The sequence below is a fragment of the Ips typographus genome, linkage group LG10 (assembly GCF_016097725.1).
Source record: "Ips typographus isolate SLU linkage group LG10, UJ_Ityp_2.0, whole genome shotgun sequence".
Classification (NCBI taxonomy): Eukaryota; Metazoa; Arthropoda; class Insecta; order Coleoptera; family Curculionidae; genus Ips; species Ips typographus.
This window is the reverse complement of record NC_138431.1, coordinates 1-23607: the sequence shown is the minus strand read 5'-3', so window position 1 is coordinate 23607 and position 23607 is coordinate 1. Positions and strand designations below refer to the sequence as shown.

Here is a 23607-nt window from a genome sequence, read left to right as displayed (position 1 = left end):
ATAGTGCCGGAAAAGACAGGAATAGTAATACTGAACGGTCCACGTGCACGCCGGCAGTTTAAATTTAGCCTGAACGTACGGACATTGCCATAGCCAAGCACGTAAAATACTTGGGAGTGACTATCTCGGAAAATATGTACTATGCCCAACATGCAAAAGAAGCTGTCGCAAAAACCGGCCAAAAACTCCAGAGTCTTACCGCGCTCATGCCTAATATAAAAGGACCCATTTCCAAAAAAGACGCTTGATGTACGGCGTACTACAATCAACACTGGTGTACGCAGCGCAAATATGGGGAAGCATAGTGCAAATAGAAAATATAAGAAACTTGTCGAATCTGTTCAACGAAAAGCCCTCATTAGAATCACATCGGCGTACAGGACTATCTCCACAAAGGGCTCTCATTATTGCAGGCATTGCCCCAATCGACTTAGAGATAGCTTCTAAGCATACCGCGCAAGGAATAAACGCAAAGGAGTGGATCATGGAGAAATGGCAGGAAAGATGGGAAAAGGAAGAAGAAACAGCCCAATGGACAAAAAAACTGATTACAAACATAAAAACTTGGACGGACTGCAAACACAGACACACGGACTACTATTTGACCCAAGCACTGTCGGGACATGGCTGTTTCAAAGCCTACACTCAGAAAATTGGAAAAACCGATGGAAACTGCCATTACTGTGGAATGCTAGACACTGCAGAACATACATTTTTCAAATGCGATAGATGGATGGAACACAGGCGACGCGCTGAAACGAACTTAAACAGACAAATTACACCTGCAAACATGATTGATCTGATGATAGCATCTAGAGAAAACTGGAAATACATCCATGCCATGATACGAGACTTTGTCAAAAAAGATTCCGACGAAAGGAAAAGACAATAGAACTAGTTTCCCACCCCCCCCACTGAAGAAATGCGCAAGCGGTCCCGGGGGGACAAAGGGGTGAAGAGAGGGAAGGAGTTTAGTCGGTCGGTGATCCCTAGATTGGGAAGCCAACCCGGCATGCGCGAGCACACAAGAACGCTAAATGCCAGGCTCGCGTATCTGGACGGCAGATTCTCTTATCCTCTATAATCTCAAAAAAAAAAGGTTAGGTTAGGTTAGGTTAGGTTAGGTTAGGTTAGGTTAGGTTAGGTTAGGTTCCTCCCCAAGGAGCTGTGTGACCTTGACGTTGGTGGGGAGGCATAGTAGGTCTCTTTCCTCGGGCCCGACGGGACGGGGATGGGGACCGAAGCCAAGGACAGCTCATACACCTGGGAAATGGTCGGAATTTCTTCGGAAAACCGGCCTGCTGGGGGATATGTGAAGACCGCGGCTTAAAACCCGCGCGTTCGGAGCAGAAGACTCGGCCCCAGGTGGTCATCACACCGTAAACACCCGGTGGTCTCCGCCGGGGCGACTGTTGAAATACACGCCGTCCCGTCGGGGGCCACCGGATGAACGGGGATCTTGGCTCCCAAGATCGCGTGGTGAGGCCACTATAACGCCTCCCAATTCTCAAGGTGTGTTGCGCGCTGAAGGGATGCAAGGATGGGGGAAGCCCATCCATTAGCGGACTCGCAGGGGCCGACACTGTCGGTACGGGCCTGGCAAGCTCGAGGTACCTTAGCTGAAATTATACTTACCCCCAAAGTATGATTTCCCCTACTTACCTTTTCCCATCCTTAAGCCGCGAGGCAATCCTTGGTGTATCCGACTCCGACGGTATTAGGGCAACCGAGGGCGAAGGAGTATCCATTTTCGTTCCACTTACCTAAAACAAAACAAACAAAATCATCATGGAAAAGTCTCATAAGGATAAAAAGTTTACGATGCAGGGGAGGGATACCCCAGTATCGGTCGGTGAGATGGTGCAGGCGCAGGCCACCCCCGACCGTCAGCCAACTACTGCGGCCACGTCAGCTACTGACGTAAACAACCAGACACTAGAAAACGACATTTTTGTTATTGAGGAACAGGAAAGCCCAGACCAGTTTCTGCGTCGACTTGCTTGCACAAACAAGCGGAAGAGACCCAACTCTCCCGAAACGGAGGAAGGCGAAACAAAACAAGGTGCAAAACAAGGCTGCCAGACAATTACCAAAGCCAGGGCCATCCTAGATGGATTCATGGTAATTTCTCAACTCTGCGAGAGACTGGCGGACAACATAGATAGAAACACGAAAAAACAGATCAAGGATATTAGCATCCAGCTATCCCGGAAAGCAGCCAAGCTCAACCGAATGGAGATGTGGGACTGGCTCGAGGAAATCGTGGATAACTCCATAGAGACCTGGAATAAACCCGCTACGGCAACAGTACAGGATAAACTAGTTACACTTGAGCAATCGACTCAGACAGATCCGACCGAAGACTACAGTAAGCCAATAACGGTCGATATGGACGATCAATACTACACCGTAGGCCCTATCCAGCCTAACACGCTAGAGGAACTCAAAGCCGTTCTTGAAGAAAACTGGACCGAAAAATCATTCAAGCGCACGACACTAGTAGTTGGAAACCCTTTAACGCACAGAGAAAAACCTGACATTGGCATACTCCTGACAGGCACCGAAACAGCGCTGGATACAGGCATTTATAGGATCCTGGCAGACCACATCCCAGAGCTGCGAGAGGACGACACTGAGGACACAAACCCGCGATGTATCAGACTCTCGACTAAATACAAAAAAGGGCGCTTGGTTGGAGAGGCACAGGAACATCTACAAAATGATTATTCAAAACAGTGAACCCAAAACAATACTTACTGCACTTCAAACTCTAGCAGAAACCGCCAGCGAAGATGGATGCACAGATCTGTCAGTCCCATTAATTACCGAGGCAGACCCGGAGACGATCAGGAAACTAGCTGAAATTGCCACCAGCGGGAAAAACCTGAAAATAAAAATACACGGACCAAAATCAGTAATGGACAAGATACTTACCGAACAAGGACGCACCACATCGTTGAGGAAACCACAGGTGGAAACTGTTGGGCAACCCACCGCTACTCAACGCCGCCCATCACGCAGCGGAAACGTCGCTCCCAAGGAAAGGGTGGACCCTAGAAAACAAAAGACGGCCGTAATTGTCAGGACTCAAGGCAGGGAATATTCTCAGGTACTCAAGTCTATCAAGGACACTATCTCAGAACAAAAAGACAAACCTACACTCGACGGGATCATAAAAACCAAAAACGGTGACGTTCTCATTACAATGGACAACGGCATCAATGCCACCCTATTACAAAAGACTCTCACCAACAACGCATTTGCTAAGGAAGACGTTGTGCTAAAAACGGGCAAGAAACGTATACTGCACATAAAAAACATAGATGCCATAACAGACAAAACTGAAATAGAAGGGGCCATAAAATCCATCACTTTGGGCACCCAAGGCACTATGGAAGTCACAAATATTAGGCCATGCTATGGCGACTGCCAAAATGCCACTGTCAGGGCTGACAGTAAAATTGCTGAACGGCTATTGCAGTGCGGATCGGTTGTAATTGGGTTCACCCGATGTAGGATAACTGAGAGGATAGAAGTTGCCAAATGCACCAGATGCTGGGCGTACAACCATTCCACTAAAAACTGCAACGGCCCGGACCGTACACAGATGTGTTTGAGATGCGGACAACCAGGACATAGAGCAGCAAGTTGTAAAGGACCAGTGTACTGCCCATTATGCAACACTGAAAAACACTCAGCCGTCAGCCTACAGTGCCCCCACCACAGTAGAGCCATACAAAGGACTCGCAAGGGCAGACACGACAATAGTAACAATGACATATAACGACCACACTACTACCGAGACCCTTGGACAAGTAACACGAACAACTAAAACGCAACTAAATCTACTACAGACTAACCTCGGAAGGAGCTATGCAGCACATGACATAGCATACGCCACGTCTCTCGAAAAGGATGTTGATATATTAATTGCTGCGGAGCCCAATAAAAAGATCGCAAGCGGGAGAAATTGGATCAGTGATAATAGAAGGGACGTCGCGGTAAAGCTTATAAACAGCAATCTGCAAGTCCGCCGTGTAGATAAAGGGGAAGGTATATTGACGATCAGTTTCGTTAACTTCGACCTTGTCTGCTGCTATGTCACACCAAACTGCCCTGATAGCGCCTTCGTGGAATTCGTGAATAATCTCGGCACACGGATGAGGGCAGGGAACAAGAGCTTTATCCTACTGGGAGACTTCAATGCGAAGTCTCCAATGTGGCGGTCTCCCAGTAGCGACCGAAGAGGCGACGTGCTGGCTGAAGCCGCCACAACCTTAGGAGCGACACCTATAAACGCACCAAACATGCCAACCTTCGTGAGAGGAAGCTCACAGACATACATAGACGTGACCTTTATATCAGATACCCTGTTGACTCACGCGGTGGGCTGGACCACTCTGGATAATGAGCCAATGACTCACCACAAGCACATTTTTTTCCAACTCCAGAAAACAACACCAACGAAAAGAACCTTCCGGGAAAAGACCGTCATCGACAAAAACAGATTAAACGAACTACTTACCACTAATGACTTCAAGACATCAATCTCTGACCCCAAGCGCTGCTCGGGCGCGGCTAGGCAACTTTACTTACAAGCGTCTGTTAGAGGAAGGCAGCTGCAGAGAACCCTCCCATATTGGTGGTCCGACCGGATAAACCTAAAAAGGAAAGAATGCATCTTTAATAGGCGCAAATACTCTAGACTACTTACCAACTCTGGAGGCATAGACTCGATCGCTGAGGCACTCGCATCCTATAAGGACTGCAAAAGGGAGCTAAACCGACTGATTCGTGAAAGCAAGCGACAACATTGGACAGCTCTTTGCGCCGAGTTAAACAACGATACTTGGGGAAGGGGCTACCAGCTGGTGGTGAGCAGCCTCAAGGGCACTAAACCAACTTTCCAGCTCACTGAGGAGAGAAAGCGACAAATCATCGACTCCTTGTTTCCAACAAGGGCTGACATCCTATCAAAGCAGACCCATACCACTGAGATCCCACAGTTCACGATGGGGGAATTACAGGAGGCTGCCGCGAAGCTGAAAACTGGCAAAGCTCCAGGCCCAGATGGAATTCCTGCGGAGTTCGTCAAAGAACTTGTTAAGCTGGTCCCTGAGCAGCTGCTGGAAACCATGAACGCCGTTCTTAACCAGCAGAAACTTCCCAGGAGCTGGAAAAAAGCCGGACTTATACTGCTCCAAAAGCCAGGTAAAGAGTTGTCGCTGGACAACTCTTTCAGGCCGCTCTGCTTAGTCAACTCCCTTGCTAAACTGGCCGAACACCTGATCAAAGAGAGATTAGAGCAGTCTCTAGAAGCGGGAGAAGGACTGTCCGTAAACCAATACGGCTTTAGAAAACACCGTAGCACTATCCAAGCCATAGAACGGGTTTTAGACTTGGGGAATAGCCAAAGAACCCACGGAAGGGGCCAAAGGTGGTCAGCTATGATCACCTTTGATGTAAAAAACGCCTTTAACAGCGCTCCTTGGACAAAGATTATTGCCGCCCTGGAAACTCGGAACACTCCTCGCTACCTAATCAATTTGGTAGTGGATTACTTTACCGGCAGAGTGGTGGAGGATAGGAGCATAAAGCACAGAATTTCGGCCGGCATTCCGCAGGGATCAGTTCTCGGACCCCTCCTGTGGAATATTCTTTATGACTCCTTGCTTAAATTGCCATTCCCAGAGGGAGTGGAGGCTGTTGGTTACGCGGACGACTTGGCGACAGTCATCAGCGCTGAGGACACTTTTGAACTGGCCGAAAAGATAGACCATACGGTGCAAATTATTCTCACCTGGATGTCCAGCAATCACCTGGAACTCGCCCTGGACAAAACCGAGTTTCTGGTGCTGAGTGGGAAGAGAGACAGATCTAATCTCTCTTTTAACATTGGTAACCACACAATTACACCAAAGAAGCACGTGAAATACCTTGGTTGCCACATAGGTGAGAATATGAAGTTCGGACATCACGTAAGCGTCACGGCGTCGAAGGCACTGGAAAAGGTCAACGCAGTGGCGAGACTTATGCCAAACATTGGCGGACCCAGCAGCCAGAAAAGGCTGTTGCTGTATGGCGTGGCGCAATCCACAATAACATACGCTGCAGAAATATGGGCCGACATAGTTTCCATTGCCAAGTACAGGATAATCCTGGAAGGAGCGCAAAGAAAGGCGCTACTCAGAGTTTCATCGGCATATCGCACTGTCTCGTCCGAGGCATTGCAGGTGATAACGGGGACACCACCCATCGACCTAATCCTGCAGCTACGCAGGGAGTGTCACCTGGAGAGGAAAGAAGGACGCAGAATATCTAGGAGTGATCAAGAGAACACACTTGTAGCAAAATGGTCCGCAAGATGGAATGAACAACTACAAAGGCGGCATGGACAAAGAAAATAATCAAAAATATCTCAGATTGGAAGCACTGTGAACACAGACGAACGGACTTTTACATGACTCAGTTTTTAAGCGGACATGGAGCATTTAGGACTTACACCAAAAGACTAGGAAAAACTGATGATGTGTGTATTTACTGTAACGCAAAGGACGACGCGGAACACACGATCTTTTACTGCCCACGATGGGACACAATACGGACTGATACAAACGAAAACTGTGGACTGAAACTTACATGTAACAACATTATAGACACGATGGTCAGCTCTAATGAAAAATGGAACGACATACATAACATGATAAAAAGCATCATGTCAATTAAAGAAAAAGAAGAAAGACAATGGGAGTCGTTATAAACCGCATGGCCTAATAAAACTTACTCGACGGAAATCTATTCAGATAGTTCCGAGTAAGAAGTTATTTTCGAAGACGCAGAAAGAGGAAAGCAGTTTAGTCGGTCGGTGATCTCTGGATTGGGACGCCAACCCGACACTATGTGAGCAACCAAGATCGCATTACGCCAAGCTCACATGTCTGGAAGGCAGATTCTGTCAACCTCTATAAAAAAAAAAAAAAAAAAAAAAAAAGGTTGGTTAGGTTAGGTTAGGTTAGGTTAGGTTAGGTTAGGTTAGGTTAGGTTAGGTTAGGTTAGGTTAGGTTAGGTTAGGTTAGGTTAGGTTAGGTTAGGTTAGGTTAGGTTAGGTTAGGTTAGGTTAGTTAGGTTAGGTTAGGTTAGGTTAGGTTAGGTTAGGTTAGGTTAGGTTAGGTTAGGTTAGGTTAGGTTAGGTTAGGTTAGGTTCCTCCCCAAGGAGCTGTGTGACCTTGACGTTGGTGGGGAGGCATAGTAGGTCTCTTTCCTCGGGCCCGACGGGACGGGGATGGGGACCGAAGCCAAAGACAGCTCATACACCTGGGAAATGGTCGGAATTTCTTCGGAAACCGGCCTGCTGAGGGATATGAAGACCGCGGCGTAAACCCGCGCGTTCGGAGCAGAAGACTCGGCCCCAGGTGGTCATCACACCGTAAACACCCGGTGGTCCTCCGCCGGCGACTGTTGAAATACACGCCGTCCCGTCGGGGGCCACCGGATGAACGGGGATCTTGGCTCCCAGGATCGCGTGTTGAGGCCACTATAACGCCTCCCAACTCTCAAGGTGTGTTGCGCGCTGAAGGGATGCAAGGATGGGGGGAAGCCCATCCATTAGCGGACTCGCAGGGCCGACACTGTCGGTACGGGCCTGGCAAGCCCGAGGTACCTAAGCTGAAATTATACTTACCTCCAAAAGTATGATTTCCCCTACTTACCTTTTCCCATCCTCAAGCCGCGAGGCAATCCTAGGTTCCAGTCCCACTTTGCGGGTATTAGGAATTCCGAGGTCCGCGAAGTATCCATTTGTAATCCTCGTAAAGCTGGCGGTAGCTGAAAAACGCACACATGAAACTCATAATGGAGCAGGAAGAAGGAAAAACTTTACGGTGCAGGGGAGGGATACCCCAGTACCGGTCGGGATTGATGGTGGAAGTGCAGGCCGCACCCGACCGTCAGCAAGTGACTGTACGACCCCAGTAGGGAACCAGGCTGGGTGTCAGGTGGATATCCCTGGAACCAAAAATGACAAACAGGAAGACATGGAAACTGAAAACGTTTTCAGCCAAAATCCGTTATTCTGAGATCACCACCCTGTAAACCTGGAGTGGATCACAATGAAGCGGCGCAGCATTCTATGACTAGAAAAAATACTCGCAGCAATTCAGTCAGCAATGATTCGTCGCTCTCACTTCTGAGGCTTCAGAAGTTTATTGAAAAGGAGACAAAAAGGAAAAGGGTAGAAGAAGATACCCTGGAGAAGGAACCTGGTCAACCAGCCAAGCGAAAAGAAGATCCAGATGTTCGTAAACTCAGTGATACATTAAGGTCGATCTCTAAAATTGGCAAAGAAATGGAAAAGTTTGTTGAACAAAACACAAAACGAGAAATCAAGGACCTTATACAGCGACTCAAAAACAACTAGATACTGTCAATGGCACCAATATTGCTTCCTTTTTGGAAAACACAAATTTATTGATCCTGACTGGACGGAAGGTGACAAGAAAACAGAAACTATAACTTCCAAAACGGTTGCAACTACAACAAATGAATTACCTACTATTAAACCTAAAAGCGTGGACGCCTGGACCCAAACCACAGATGTGCTTTCCGATTCGCCAGACAGTAGCCAACTTGAAGCCATTACCAAATGATGGAAAATACTTTGACAAATGAAGAAATAATTGAATTTACGGCGAAATCGTGGCCTGAGAGCTGTTATAGGAAGTGCCAGAAAGCCAAAGGTAGTGTTATGTCAAGATATGGGCAGTGCGATCTTGTTTTGATTATCGACTCCAGTAAAGCAGACAACTGCAAACTTATTGACGAAGCCGCCAAAGTATATCCGCAACTACAAAACGTTGAAAGACAAAGACAATTAAATACGGACGACGTACTACTCCTATCTCAAGAAGAAACCATCTTAAACCACATAGATACGGAACCCTCAGAATTCAAAATTAACCGTGCGTTTGTAGCCGTCACCAATATGTCAGAAAACGATAATAAATTAAGCCCTAATACAATAGAAAAAGTACTACAAATCCGCAGGTTTACAAAAGAGAAAAAATGTGGAAAACTTGCGTGGGCAACTAATAATGCAACGTTAACTACACAAGTCAGAAAACTGTGCGAATACCTTTTCAAATCAGATAATGTAGAATTGGCATTTTACGGAATCCCTGACGAGAGACCTGTCAAGTATACGAAAGAGACAGGCATAACAAAATTCTCTCTAAATACTAACAGAAGAATAAGCACTATAAGCGCTAAAAGTGGTGCAAGCACCCACGCCAATGATGAGGAAGAATGGATAACGCCCAAAATAAGCGACGTACTGATACGGTCTTAATAAAACCAATAAATGAAGGAACCTCCTATGCAGAAATTATAGCCAAAATTAAAACTGGTATTGATATAGACGACATAGGCATCAAAGTTGACAGAATAAGAAAACAAAAGAGGGACATATTGAACTAAAGATAAGGGGATGAAGACAAACAGAAAAAATTAGTAGAAGCTATTAAAAATGTCACTAATAACAGTACTGAGAGTAAGGTGACCAAACCACAAAAGACTATATTTATCAAAGATTTGGAAGAAAGTGTGCTAGAAGAAGAACTAATAACAGCCATCTGCAAAAAAGTAAATATAACACCACAGGAAACAAACGTGAAACTAGCAAGTAGACCAAACAAAAATGGTTTAAAATACGCTTTCGTAAAACTACCAATTGATGCAGCGAATAAGCTATTGCAACTGAAAAAAATTACGGTGGGTTGGCTACGATGCCGGATGGAAGAGAACAAGTCTCCAATTAAATGTTATAATTGTAATCTTTTGGACATCTTGCATCTACTTGTAAGAATGAAGACAAGATGAAAGGCAAATGTCTAAATTGTTGCCAGGAAGGACACACTGCGCCGGTGTAAAAATGACTCGTTGTGCTACGTGTGCACAGAAAACAACAACCACAAAGCGGGGAGCAGGCTCTGTCCGGAATACCGGAAAGCCGAGAGTGACAATAAAATGTAAGAGCAATATTTAAGAACCAAAATTACAACCAAAGTTAAAACAACAACAAAAATAAGATACTCCAAAGTAATCTGGGCCGAAAGCGCACTGCTATGGACCTCCTAAACGCTGTAAGCTTAGAGCACAATATTGATTTAGCTATCATAGCAGAACCAAATAAAAATTTTGTAAACAAAGGTCCCTGGTATGTTGACAGAAGGTCTGATGCAGCTATCAGGATATTCAACCGAAATATCAAATGCTATAAAAGCAGTCCTAGCCAGGACGGATTTGCGTGGGTTGAACTGGACTCTATGGTTGTCTATTCCTGCTACATTTCTCCAAACATTGACTTAACGGACTTTAATGCATTCCTATGCAAATTGGAACAGGACTTCAAACTACACAGCAAACCGCTACTAATAGGTGGCGACTTCAATGCCAAAAGTATCTCATGGGGAAATCAATACACGGACAAACGTGGAGACGACCTAAAAGAGTGGATGGCGGCGAATGACCTTGTGTTGCATAACAATGACTTAAAACCGACTTTTGTAGGAACCCAAGGAGAATCATTTATTGATCTAACCATGACATCAAATCGTATCGCAAACATAACGAAGGGATGGCACGTCAGTGAAGACGAAAACCTTTCATGTCATAGAAATATTTTGTATGAAATAACTACCAACCCTGGCACTGACCTCAATCATTTACGGCAAGGATGGAAAATTGATGAGAAATCTTTAGAGCAATTTGCTAATAATCTCAAACCAAAGTTAGCAAAACTCCAGGCAGAACAAAATTACGACCCGACCAAAATGCTGGAAAAAGTGTTCCAAATCTGCAATAAAACCCTTAGAAAGAAAAAGCAAAACTCCACGCGTAGGCCGGTGTACTGGTGGAACCCTGAAGTAGCAGAAATACGAAGAGAAGCATTGAATGCTAAGCGGAAAGTCACTAGAGGCAATAAGAAAAAAATTTGACAAGCACGGATAAAGAACAACTAATGCAAGAGTATCGAGAAAAAGACAAAAACTATCGAACGCTATAATACATGCCAAACAGCAGTCTTGGAAGACTGTATGCGATGAATTAAATAATAATCCATGGGGAGATGGGTATAAGCTGGTCCAGAAAAAATTTAAAATTCAGAATAGCGTACACCTAGATGACCCAACGCTGGAACAAACAATCACGGAACTCTTTCCCAGTGACGACGTATCGGAAACACCAACCAGGGTGACACCGACAGTCAACTTCCAGATGTTCACAATAGATGAGCTCAAAAACGCCACAAATAAGATAAAGAATGGAAAAGCAGCAGGTCCAGACGGCCTTGCCCCGGAAATTGCCAAAAAAGCAGTCTTATGCAATCCTGAGTATTTCCTTAGAATGTACAACAGACTTTTTGAACGGGGGATGTTTCCTAGTGAGTGGAAGGTCGCTAGGATGGTACTCTTAGAAAAGCCGGGCGATGATGATACAAACAAAAAGTTTAGACCGCTGTGTCTTCTGGACTGTTTCGGTAAGGTCTTGGAGCAACTGATTGCTGGCAGACTGAATGAACATCTGGAATCGATGCAATGCCTTTGGCAACACCAGTACGGATTTCGAAAGAAAAGGTCTACAATAAATGCTGTTACTGCAATCACAAATGAAATTAAGGAAAATCGAAAGCTGGCAAGTAAGAATCGAAAATACTACGTGCTGGTTACAGTAGATATTAAGAACGCCTTTAACAGCTTAAGATGGGGAGTTATACGGAGGGCTGTAGAGGACACTGGAGTGGATGAGTACGTTCAGAACATTATTGCCAGCTACTTAAACAACAGATGGATAATTGCGGATAATGGATTAAAGTATCGGGTGACTTGCGGTGTGCCCCAGGGCTCTGTACTGGGACCAATTCTTTGGAACGTAGCCTACAATGGGGTGCTAACCACGCAACTTCCCGGCCAGGCAAAAATCGTTGGCTATGCGGACGACACAGCAATACTAATAGCTGACAAATCGATTGAAAATGCTATAGAGTACTCTGGATACGCTCTGGAAATTCTAAGTGAAAAAATAAAAGACACACACCTCACGCTCGCAACTCATAAAACTGAAATGGTAATTCTATATGGTGGTAATAAACACAAGGAAATTAAAATAAAATTTAATGATGTTATGGTTGCTTCTAAAAACAGCATCAGATATCTGGGACTAATCATGTCACGAAATCTAAATTGGAAGGATCAAATAACGACGGCTATAAATAAGGCGGAAAAAATTGTCTGGTCACTTACAAGACTTATGCCTGCAACAAATGGTCCAAAAACCAGTGTTCGTCGGTTGATCTGTACTGCGGCAATGTCAGTCATGCTTTACGGAGCACCAGTGTGGGGGCATTTCGTAAAGTATGCAGTTTACTGCAAAAAGTTAGAAAGGGTTCAGCGGCAGATGCTTCTGAGAATAAGCTGTGCATACCGTACTGCATCAACTGAAGCCATACAAGTGATTTCCGGGGTTGCACCTATAGAACTAACTATTCAAGAACGAAAAGAAATTTATGAAAATCCTGGAGAACGAACAGAAATAAAAATTCAGACAATAAAAAAATGGCAGGAAAAATGGTCTAAAAAAACAGGAAAGGCAGAATGGACAAAACAACTAATCAAAGATATTGAAATCTGGCTACACCGAAGGCATGGGGAAGTAGACTACTACTTATCGCAATTCTTGACGGGTCACGGGTTTAATGAATACCTCGAAAGATTCAAACTTAAAGACAATAAATTGTGCTTGAACTGTAATCAAACAGACTCAGCTCGACATATGTTTTTGAATGTTCTCGATGGACACAGGAAAGAAATACTCTTTTATGTTCTGTAAAAGTGAACCTAACTGTAGACAACGTAATAAAGACCATGTGCGACAATTTAGAAAAATGGGACAAATATCTGGGTATATTAAAACAATAATCAGAAGAAAAGAATCCGAGAGTCGAAAAAAAACCAACTATAAATAAAAAGGAGACATGCCAATGCAATAAAATAAGTGTTCCTCTCTATAGTGAAGTAATGCGCAAGCAGTTCCGCTATAATAAGAGTGAAGGGTGGTAGAGGGCTCCGCCCCCACCAGCGAAGGTTTTTAGTGGGTCGGCACTTCCATCGCCACCCCACACTACTGTGTAGATGAGGATCCCAAACAGCGATCCTCCGGTGCCTGGTTGCAGGTTTTCCTTCGCTATAAAAAAAAAAAAAAAAAAAAAAAAAAAAAAAAAAAAAAAAGGTTTAGGTTAGGTTAGGTTAGGTTAGGTTAGGTTAGGTTAGGTTAGGTTAGGTTAGGTTAGGTTAGGTTAGGTTAGGTTAGGTTAGGTTAGGTTAGGTTAGGTTAGGTAGGTTAGGTTAGGTTAGGTTAGGTTAGGTTAGGTTAGGTTAGGTTAGGTTAGGTTAGGTTAGGTTAGGTTAGGTTAGGTTAGGTTAGGTTAGGTTAGGTTAGGTTAGGTTAGGTTAGGTTAGGTTAGGTTAGGTTAGGTTAGGTTAGGTTAGGTTAGGTTAGGTTAGGTTAGGTTAGGTTAGGTTAGGTTAGGTTAGGTTAGGTTAGGTTAGGTTAGGTTAGGTAGGTTAGGTTAGGTTAGGTTAGGTTAGGTTAGGTTAGGTTAGGTTAGGTTAGGTTAGGTTAGGTTAGGTTAGGTTAGGTTAGGTTAGGTTAGGTTAGGTTAGGTTAGGTTAGGTTAGGTAGGTTAGGTTAGGTTAGGTTAGGTTAGGTTAGGTTAGGTTAGGTTAGGTTAGGTTAGGTTAGGTAGGTTAGGTTAGGTTAGGTTAGGTTAGGTTAGGTTAGGTTAGGTTAGGTTAGGTTAGGTTAGGTTAGGTTAGGTTAGGGTTAGGTTAGGTTAGGTTAGGTTAGGTTAGGTTAGGTTAGGTTAGGTTAGGTTAGGTTAGGTTAGGTAGGTTAGGTTAGGTTAGGTTAGGTTAGGTTAGGTTAGGTTAGGTTAGGTAGTTAGGTTAGGTTAGGTTAGGTTAGGTTAGGTTAGGTTAGGTTAGGTTAGGTTAGGTTAGGTTAGGTTAGGTTAGGTTAGGTTAGGTTAGGTTAGGTTAGGTTAGGTTAGGTTAGGTAGGTTAGGTTAGGTTAGGTTAGGTTAGGTTAGGTTAGGTTAGGTTAGGTTAGGTTAGGTTAGGTTAGGTTAGGTTAGGTTAGGTTAGGTTAGGTTAGGTTAGGTTAGGTTAGGTTAGGTTAGGTTAGGTTAGGTTAGGTTAGGTGGTTAGGTTAGGTGGTTAGGTTAGGTTAGGTTAGGTTAGGTTAGGTTAGGTTGGGTTCCGACCGGTACGGCGTGCGGAACGGACGCGTTTTATGTCGCTCCGCGAGATCACGTTGTATAAGTGGGAAATCAAGTTTAAACAATAAGTGTCAGTGAGGAAATTGTGAAGCCATAGAACCGGGAAACTGGGCAAGCTGCCCTTTTTTTAACTCTAGGGCGAAATATTTTTGGCAAGCAATTTGCTGATTCATGTAGGCAGGCTGCAGGCCAAAAATCTGTATATACTGTATATAAAAGCCGTTTAAACTTTGCGATTATTATTGATAAGAAGTGCATAGTGTAAATATTGTGAATAAATTATAATCCGGGCAGGGTCAAACCGCACGGAAAAAAAACTACGAACCTATCCGGGCGGCGACAATCTACACGGCCGCCCCATGGATTCTGGGGGAGGCAAACAACCATCAACCCCATTAAGTAGTGGCGACGAAGAGGAGCCGGCTCCGTGGAGACCCATGTCAAAAAAATTAAGTGCCACAACATCTCCACCGTGGTCAAACAAGCAGGCGGAAACGACAGAGGTGAGTAGAACGCCCTCAACAAAAGTGTCTGTATAGATCTGTGCTGGGATGAGGATGAGGCTAGATCGATAAAAAAACGGAAAAGAATCCCATCAGACAATCCCGAAAATACATATGTCGGTCAAAAAGAGGCAGACCACAAAAAATTGAAAAAAATGAAAGAACTAATTAGAAACATTGATGAACTATCAAGAACCCTGGTAAAACACGTAGCAAACAACAGTAACACTAAAAAGGAGATTAAGGAAACAATTTCGAGTCTAAGAACCAGATCAAGCCAGCTGAACACGGCTGATATGTGGGCGCTGGTTAATTCCTTAACGTTTAATCAGGGCCATATACAGGAAGAAAAAACATCACAGATGACGGAAACTGCAGAAACTTCGACGCAGACGGAAAACTCGACAAGCACGCAGACTACACAGACGGACGAAGAAGTCAGCACATTCTTACAACCAAAAATGGACTATCTCAACTCTACCGAGCAGAAAACATGACCAGTATCCTAAAGGCCATAAGCGTTAAATGGAACGAGAAAGGGTATCCCAAAACCCGACCGGGAATTGGAAATCCACTGTCGTCCAAAAATAACACAGTAATAATACTTGACCCAAAAGCTGAAGCCAAAAGAAAAACAACAAAAACAGTCATGGAACTATACCCCCACACGGACACGTTTATAAACGCAGGAATGCCAAAAGACGGAAAATCAATTCGAATCAGCACAGTCATAAGCTCTGAGGAAACGGAAAACGCGGAACAAGGAAAAACAGTCTATCTGCTAGGTGACGGTTCAATCACAGACGACCAACAACCGGAAGATATTGATAAATGGGCAAAGCTTTACGAAGGACTTAAAAAAATAATGGAAAAGGAATCGGGGGAAATGTAAAACAAATGACAATATACCACACAACTGATACGGACATTGTGAAGGTCAGAAGATTAACGGAAAAAATCCTACAACACCTGGACATGACGGTCACAATATTTTCCAGCGATACAAGACGCAGCAAACCGGAGACGCTCCCAAAAATTTAGCCGAACCCGGAACGTCAACAACAAACCTAGCGACGGAAGAAACACCAACGTGGACTAAACCCAAAGGAAAAAATAAAACGGAAACTATAACTATAAAAGGAGTAGAAACACAGAGATACTCAGAAGTGCTGCGCAACCTAAAAAAAACATTAACATTAGTGACATGAACATAAAAGTGAATAACATCAGCCACAACAAAAAAAATGAAGTAAAAATAAAGTTTCTTGCAGACGCGCAAGAAGAAGAGAAATTTTTAGAGGCAGTCAAAAAACATACAGACCCAAACATGGAGGTCCGAGTAGAGAAACACGTTAAATCGGTCTTTATAAAGGACATAAACTACATGACAGAAAAAGACGAAATACTTGAAGCACTAAAAACAACCCTCAACGTCTCGGAGTCGGAGATTGAAATAAAAATGGCCGAAAAACCGAATAGAGAAAACTTGCTATATGCCTTCGCCAGACTGCCGATAGACCAAGCCAACGCCCTAATTGGACAAAAAAGATTAAGAGTAGGATGGAACAACTGCAGAGTAGAGGAAACCTACAACCCTATTGTATGCTACAACTGCTACAAATACGGTCACATAACGAAAAACTGCACCAACGAAAGAAAGGAACGCTTGTGTTTGAACTGCACTTCCAGAAGCCATGAGGCAAAGGACTGCAAGGCAAGCTCGAAATGCTTAAATTGCGAAAACGGAAATCATAAAACGTTCAGTTTTTCCTGCCCCACTACAGGAAAGCGATTTTAACGCAGAGGCAAAAACGGACGATGATATAAACGCAAAATGAAGCCCGCGCACGAACAAAAGAAAGCGACAACCGGAAGACTACCAATACGTATACTGCAAATTAACATAGACAGAAAACACTGTGCACGAGACCTTCTAACTCAATTTACATTCGAAAATAACATAGACCTAATCATGGGACAGGAACCGACACACACAAGAAACGGAAAATTGACATGCGATCTGGACAGCGACTGTTTTATTTGGACAGCACCAACATTAAAGTTCGAGAAGATATATAAAGGCCACGGGTTCATTGCCGTAGAATTCACCAGTTTCATTGCCATCTCGTGCTACTTCTCCCCAAACAAACTCACTGAAGACTTCGAGGACTACTTGAATAACCTGCAGGCCTACGTAAGCGATTCCAAAAAAGAATTTGTACTAGCTGGGGATCTAAACGCAAAATCGTCCGTTTTTGGATCACAAACCCAGAACCGGAAAGGCACAATCCTTGAAGAATACCTCATCACCCAAAACCTAACACCAGTTAACACAGGCAGCGCTTACACCTTCTCAAACGCCAACGGAAACTCCATAATTGACATCACAGCCGCAACATCGAAGCTGAACAGTCGCATAACAGAATGGAGAGTTATAGAAGACACAGATAGCCTCAGTGGTCACCGCTACATAACGTACAATATAAACGAACAACAAACACCAATAAAAAACTGCAAAGACAGAAATCCTTCCCTAACAGGCTGGAAAGTAGACGCAGAAGGACTCGAGCGACTGGAAAGTTGCATCAACTCAACAGATGCACCACCTTTACATACAGCAGAAAACCTACACGACTTCATAAAAAACTTATGCGATTCCAACCTAAAACAGAGACCCACATACAGCTACAAGCATAAACCAGCATTCTGGTGGACTACGGAAATCAACGATGCAAGAAGAGCGTGCAACGCATGGAGAAGACAACTAGTGAGAATCAATGGCACCAATGCACAAGAACATCTTAAAGTGGACATAAAAACAAAATATAAAGAAAATAAGTTAGCACTCAAAAAACTTATCACTAGAGAAAAAGAAAACAGCTGGAAAAAACTTTGCGACAACCTCGAAAATGACATATGGGGTAAAGCGTATAAAATCGCATGTGCAAAACTTGCCACGAAACCAAGACCTCACCTAGACGAACACACGCAAATACTAGAATATAAAAAGCTCTTTCCAGTCTACCCTATTAGCAAATGGAACGAGATCAGAGTGGATCCGGACTCTATAGCAAAAGTGACTACAGACGAAATAAAAGAAGTTATAAAGAACCTAAAAAAAAAAAAGCTCCCGGCCCAGACAACATCACCGCAGAAATAGTAAAAAAATTAGCATCGAACACGTCGTTTCTAGACCAGATGGTGAACGTAATGAACCACTACGTGACAAGCGGAACATTCCCACACATATGGAAAACCGCAAACCTCATATTTCTCGAAAAGCCGCAAAAATCACCAAATGACCCACCATCATACAGACCGATATGCCTGCTAAACTTACTGGGAAAAATCCTGGAAAAACTTTTTAAAAACAGACTGGAAACGGAGATCGAGACCAACAACATACTAGACGAGAACCAAAATGGGTTTCGAAAAGGAAAAAGTACACTCTCAGCCCTAACATCAATAAAAGAGATAGTGGAAAAAGTCAAAGAAAAATCCTACAAACACAGAAATTTCGTGGCTATGGTGACGATAGACATTAAAAATGCGTTTAACAGTGCTCCCTGGCAAAAAATCATTGAAGCAGTAAAAGAGGCCAACCTCAGTGACTACCTTCAAAAAGCAGTACAAAATTACCTGGACAACCGCACTGTGATTCTTCCATGCGGAGTTGTACAAAAAATGAGTTGCGGCGTCCCACAGGGCTCGGTTCTGGGGCCAATACTTTGGAACCTGTTCTACAACAAGGTTCTGAAAGAAAACCGACAAAAAAATGTACAGCTCATAGCATACGCAGACGACCTAGCTATAATAACAACAGCTAAAACCAAATCCGAACTGGAAGTATACACGGAACTAGCCGTTGCCGAAACTGCAAGTGTGCTGAACAATCTAGGACTGGAAATGGCAGTCCATAAAACAGAACTGCTGTTACTAAACGGAAAGCGTAAATTGCAAGAACTGGAAGTAAAGATAGATGGAACAGCAATAACATCAAAAAATGTCATAAAGTATATGGGGCTACACATTGACAAGGACTTTCTGTTTAAAACTCACATTAAAAACACAACAGAAAAAGCAAAGAACATCCTAAACAAACTAGCTGGAATAACCCGAAATGTGGGGGGCCCAAAGTTTGGAGGCAGGCGATTGCTAATGACAACTGCCACTTCTATCATAACGTACGGATGTCAAATATGGGAAAACACACTGAACTACAAACACTACGAAAACCTACTTGACAACATAAACAGACAGGCTGCACTAAGAGTGACTGCAGCATACCGCACAGCGCCTACAACAGCGATCTTGGTCATAGCTAAAATAGCGCCGATCAAGTTAACCGTTAAGGAAAGAAAGGAAGTCTACCAAAAGGGAAGTGGCTTCAAAAGGAAGCAAGATCCAGGAGAAACTTACAGTGGCAACAGGAATGGGAAACATATGAGGGACATGCAAAAATCTTTATTAAAAACGTCGATCAATGGTGCCAAACTCCATGGACTGACACCGATCACTTCCTCACCCAATTCCTAACAGGTCACGGTGCCTTTGGACAATATCTGCACAGAATAGGCAAAAGTGAAAATCCTTTTTGCCGATACTGCAAAAATAAAAAAATTGACACTGCAATTCACACCCTTCTTGAGTGTCCACGATGGATGACCTTCAGACAACAAGCCTCTAAAACAATCGGGAAAGATCTCCACGAGAATAATCTTTCGGAACTGCTGCTATCATCAAAAAAACATTGGACAGAAATCAAACTGCTCTCAGCATCAATACTAAAACAAAAACTTGAGGACGACAATAAACACAAAAACTAACTACAACCCTACAAATATGAACACGACAATTTTTAACACAATCCATGCCCTGAAGTAATGCCGAAAGGCGGTTCCAGGAAGGGTGGTAGAGGGCTCCGCCCCCAGCGGAGGTTTTTAGTGGGACGGCACTAACATCGCCACCCCACACTACTGTGTAGATGAGGATCACAACAACGATTCTCCCGGTGCCTGGTTGCAGGTTTTCCTTCGCTATAAAAAAAAAAAAAAAAAAAAAAAAAAAAAGGTTAGGTTAGGTTAGGTTAGGTTAGGTTAGGTTAGTAGGTTAGGTTAGGTTAGGTTAGGTTAGGTTAGGTTAGGTTAGGTTAGGTTAGGTTAGGTTAGGTTAGGTTAGGTTAGGTTAGGTTAGGTTAGGTTAGGTTAGGTTAGGTTAGGTTAGGTTAGGTTAGGTTAGGTTAGGTTAGGTTAGGTTAGGTTAGGTTAGGTTAGGTTAGGTTAGGTTAGGTTTAGGTCGAGGCATGCCATGGCACGGACAGGACAAAAGCATGCTATGCGGGAAAACAGGACACGAGCGAATAAACTGCACTCAGGAAGAATACTGCCCTCTATGTGGCATCAACGGTCACATAGCAGGAACCAGTAAATGTAGTGTGTTCAGACATCAACTGAGCAAAGCCAAACGAGTAGAGCGGCAAACCTCAAGAGGCCCCTATAGTCACTCAGAGTCAGTCACACAGCCAGTCAGCTACGCCCCACAGTAATAAAATATCTGTAAAATGGCCCCCAACAACCAAAAATCAGAACTGAAAATAATCCAAATCAACCTAAACCGCTGCAAAGCTGCACATGATCTTTTACAAGCCAAACTTACAACAGAAGAAATTGACATTGTGATTGGACAGGAACCAAATCAAAATTACCTTGTGTCCTGTATAAGCGATAACAACCAAGACTGCTTTATAAAAATCGACAGAAAACTTAAAATCCTTAATATACAGAAAGGTAAAGGTTATGTTATGGTGGAACTGCCGAATCTCCGGATATGCTCCTGTTACTTTTCTCCCAACGGTAATACCGATGATTTCAAAGATCTCCTCAGAAACATCGAGATAAATGTGAAAAACTCGCCAAAGACCACAGTTTTCGGTGGAGACCTAAACGCAAAGACGCACTTAATTGGATCAAAAAATAGTAATGAAAGAGGAATCTTTTTGAGGACTGGATCTGCTCAAATAATTTATTGGTAGTAAACAGGGGCGATAGCCCACCTTCCAAACAGGGAACCGCTCATCGGTAATCGACTTCACTTGCGCCTCAAGTAGCCTCTATCCACGAATCACTGAATGGAAAGTTCTCACAAACGAAGAAAATCTCAGCGATCATCGAACTATCACCTTTAACATAACCGACCAACCCACAATAATTCTACAAATTTTACAATCAAACAGAACATAAGATACTCATACTTACCATCGAATAAAAACACGCAAAAATTCTTAGAATCCATGAAGAAGCTGTATGCTGACTGCCATCACGTGACCCGGAAACTCTAATGAATAGATTAAGCGAAAAATGCGATACTTACCTTACAAAGCACACATATAATCATGCGAAACCCGCTGTATATTGGTGGAACCAGTCCATAGCTGAAAAAAGGAAAAAATGCATTGAAGCCCGACGAGTACTCACCAGGAACCGCAGATGTGGAAGCGTGGACCAGATCGAAGCCCTCGAAAAAGCATATCAGCAATCCAGACACGACCTGAAAAAAGAAATAAGAATGAGCAAACGACAGAAATGGACAGAACTATGCCAAGACTTAAACAATACATCTGGGGAAAAGCCTATCAAATTGCCCTTAAAAAACTAAGCCTGCTTCAACAAGAACGAATGAGCGACGCTACGGTATACGAACAAACCAGAAAACTGTTTCCACTGGGCAAAATATGTAATTGGCAATTAAAGAAAACGGATAAACAACAAATACCAACCTTCAATCTCAAAGAGCTGAACGAAGCAATACTGCAACTGAAGCCAAAAAAAGCCCCTGGACCTGATGGTATTACTGTGGAGATCCTGAAAGCTGCGGTGGCTGAAAATCAAGAAGTATTTCTACATGTCTTGAACGACTGTCTTGTTGGCGGCTGCTTTCCAACATATGGAAAGTTGCCAAACTGGTTCTTATTGAAAAACCCAAAAAATCGGAAAATGCAACGGTGTCATATCGCCCAATTTGTCTCATTAACAGCTGCGGCAAACTCTTGGAAAGCCTCGTTAAAAACAGGTTACAAAAGGAATTAGAAGAAAGTGGACAATTACACGAAAACCAGTTTGGCTTCAGATCCGGCAGGTCAACTATAAAGGCAATCCAAAAAGTTAAGGAAATTATTGATAGCATCAGAGCAAAAGCATATAAAAATCGAGAGAACTGCATTATGATCCTGATTGACATTGAGAATGCTTTCAATTCAGCACCGTGGAATGGAATAGTAGCCGCTCTGAATCGACAGCAGGTCAGCTCCTACCTGATTAACATAATCATGTCATACCTTACGAACAGAGGAATTTTGGATCCTACAGGAAGACTGGTCAAAGTAACTTGCGGAGTACCACAGGGCTCGGTATTGGGACCAACCCTTTGGAATTCGTATTACGATGACATTTTAAGGATAGAAAAAGAGGACGGAGTAGACATAGTGGCCTATGCGGACGACCTGGCAGTATTGGTGAAGGCAAAATCCAAAGAGGCATTGGAAGATAAAGCATCCCGGATGGTCTTTAGAGTAATGGACAAGCTGGAGGAAATGGGACTCAAAGTGGCTATAAAAAAGACCGAGCTAGTCATTCTCCAATCCCAACGTTGCATCAGAGAACTAGAAATGGAGATTCAGGGGGCAAATATCAGAAGTGTTAATGTGTGTAAATACCTGGGTGTATACTTAAACCGAGGGATGAACATGACGCAGCATGTCACTGCAACTGCTCAGAAGGGGCTACAGGTGATAGGCAGCCTGATGAAAATTATGCCAAGAATGACGGGACCTACTGCGAGTAAAAGAAGATTGATCAGTACGGTAGTAATTTCAACACTGCTATATGCAGCACCAACGTGGAGTAGCGCATTAAAATATAAAAAATATGAAGATCTCTTAAACAAACCATCAGAAAACTAGCTTTGCTGATATGCAGCGCATATAGAACATCCCCAAATACAGCTATACAGGTTATTGCTAAATTGCCACCAATAAAACTCCTAGTAATAGAAAGATGCGAAATTCATGAAAAAGGCCCAATCTACTCCGCAAACAGCTCGTCGAAACTTACTAAATGAATGGCAGTCCCAATGGAATTTGTATACAGGTTGGACAAAGACTTTCATCAAAGACATAGAACTTTGGATGGAGGAAAAATGGATCGAGACAAATTATTTATATCCCAGGCATTAACCGGACACGGCGTGTTCGGCTCGTATTTGCATAGGATTGGCAAAGCCGCATCCAACCAATGCTGGTACTGTGACTCGGAAGACACGCCTGAACACACTCTTTTCCATTGCAAAAAAATCAAGAGGTCAGGGGGGAAGCAGCGTCCATCTGTGGAGAACCTTTAAGTACAGAAAACATTCTAAACTACTTTGAGAAGCGAAGAGATGGTCAAGCAATTCTGAAGATGTTGGACAACATTATGAGAGACAAGAACAATGAAGAGCAAAGAAGAAACAAGGCAGGTAATTAAGGACTTAAGAAAGCACAATCAGCAGCGAGCAGTACCACCCTCCATCTGAAGTAATGCCTAGCGGCGGTTTCCGGGTGGATAAAGGTGAAGGGTGGCAGAGGGCTCCGCCCCACCAGCGAAGTTTTTAGTGGGTCGGCAAAAACAACGCCACCCCCACACTACCTGGCGATGGGGATCAGTAACAACGATCCCCCCGGTGCCTGATAAGCAGGTTTTTCTTCGCTATAAAAAAAAAAAAAAAAAAAAAAAAAAAAGG

At 43.5% G+C, this 23607-nt stretch overlaps 3 protein-coding genes across 3 annotated transcripts; all 3 read left to right on the top strand.

The window, feature by feature from the left end:
* Positions 1–247: 247 nt before the first annotated feature.
* On the top strand, positions 248–892 carry LOC145734960 (uncharacterized). Its single transcript, XM_081988633.1, has one exon. The coding sequence runs from the start codon at positions 248–250 to the stop codon at positions 890–892; it is 645 nt and encodes a 214-aa protein (XP_081844759.1).
* Positions 893–10118: 9226 nt separating this feature from the next.
* LOC145734958 (uncharacterized) lies at positions 10119–10991 on the top strand. Its single transcript, XM_081988632.1, has one exon. It carries the CDS (start codon positions 10119–10121, stop codon positions 10989–10991), a length of 873 nt encoding a protein of 290 aa, XP_081844758.1.
* Positions 10992–16804: 5813 nt separating this feature from the next.
* On the top strand, positions 16805–17992 carry LOC145734957 (uncharacterized). The gene has a single exon (XM_081988631.1). It carries the CDS (start codon positions 16805–16807, stop codon positions 17990–17992), a length of 1188 nt encoding a protein of 395 aa, XP_081844757.1.
* The last annotated feature ends 5615 nt before the right edge of the window (positions 17993–23607 follow it).

Bases quoted from the DNA above. Each gene is read 5' to 3' on its own strand.
- LOC145734958 (XM_081988632.1), top strand. From the start codon at position 10,119: ATGGACCTCCTAAACGCTGTAAGCTTAGAGCACAATATTGATTTAGCT.
- LOC145734960 (XM_081988633.1), top strand. From the start codon at position 248: ATGTACGGCGTACTACAATCAACACTGGTGTACGCAGCGCAAATATGG.
- LOC145734957 (XM_081988631.1), top strand. From the start codon at position 16,805: ATGGGACAGGAACCGACACACACAAGAAACGGAAAATTGACATGCGAT.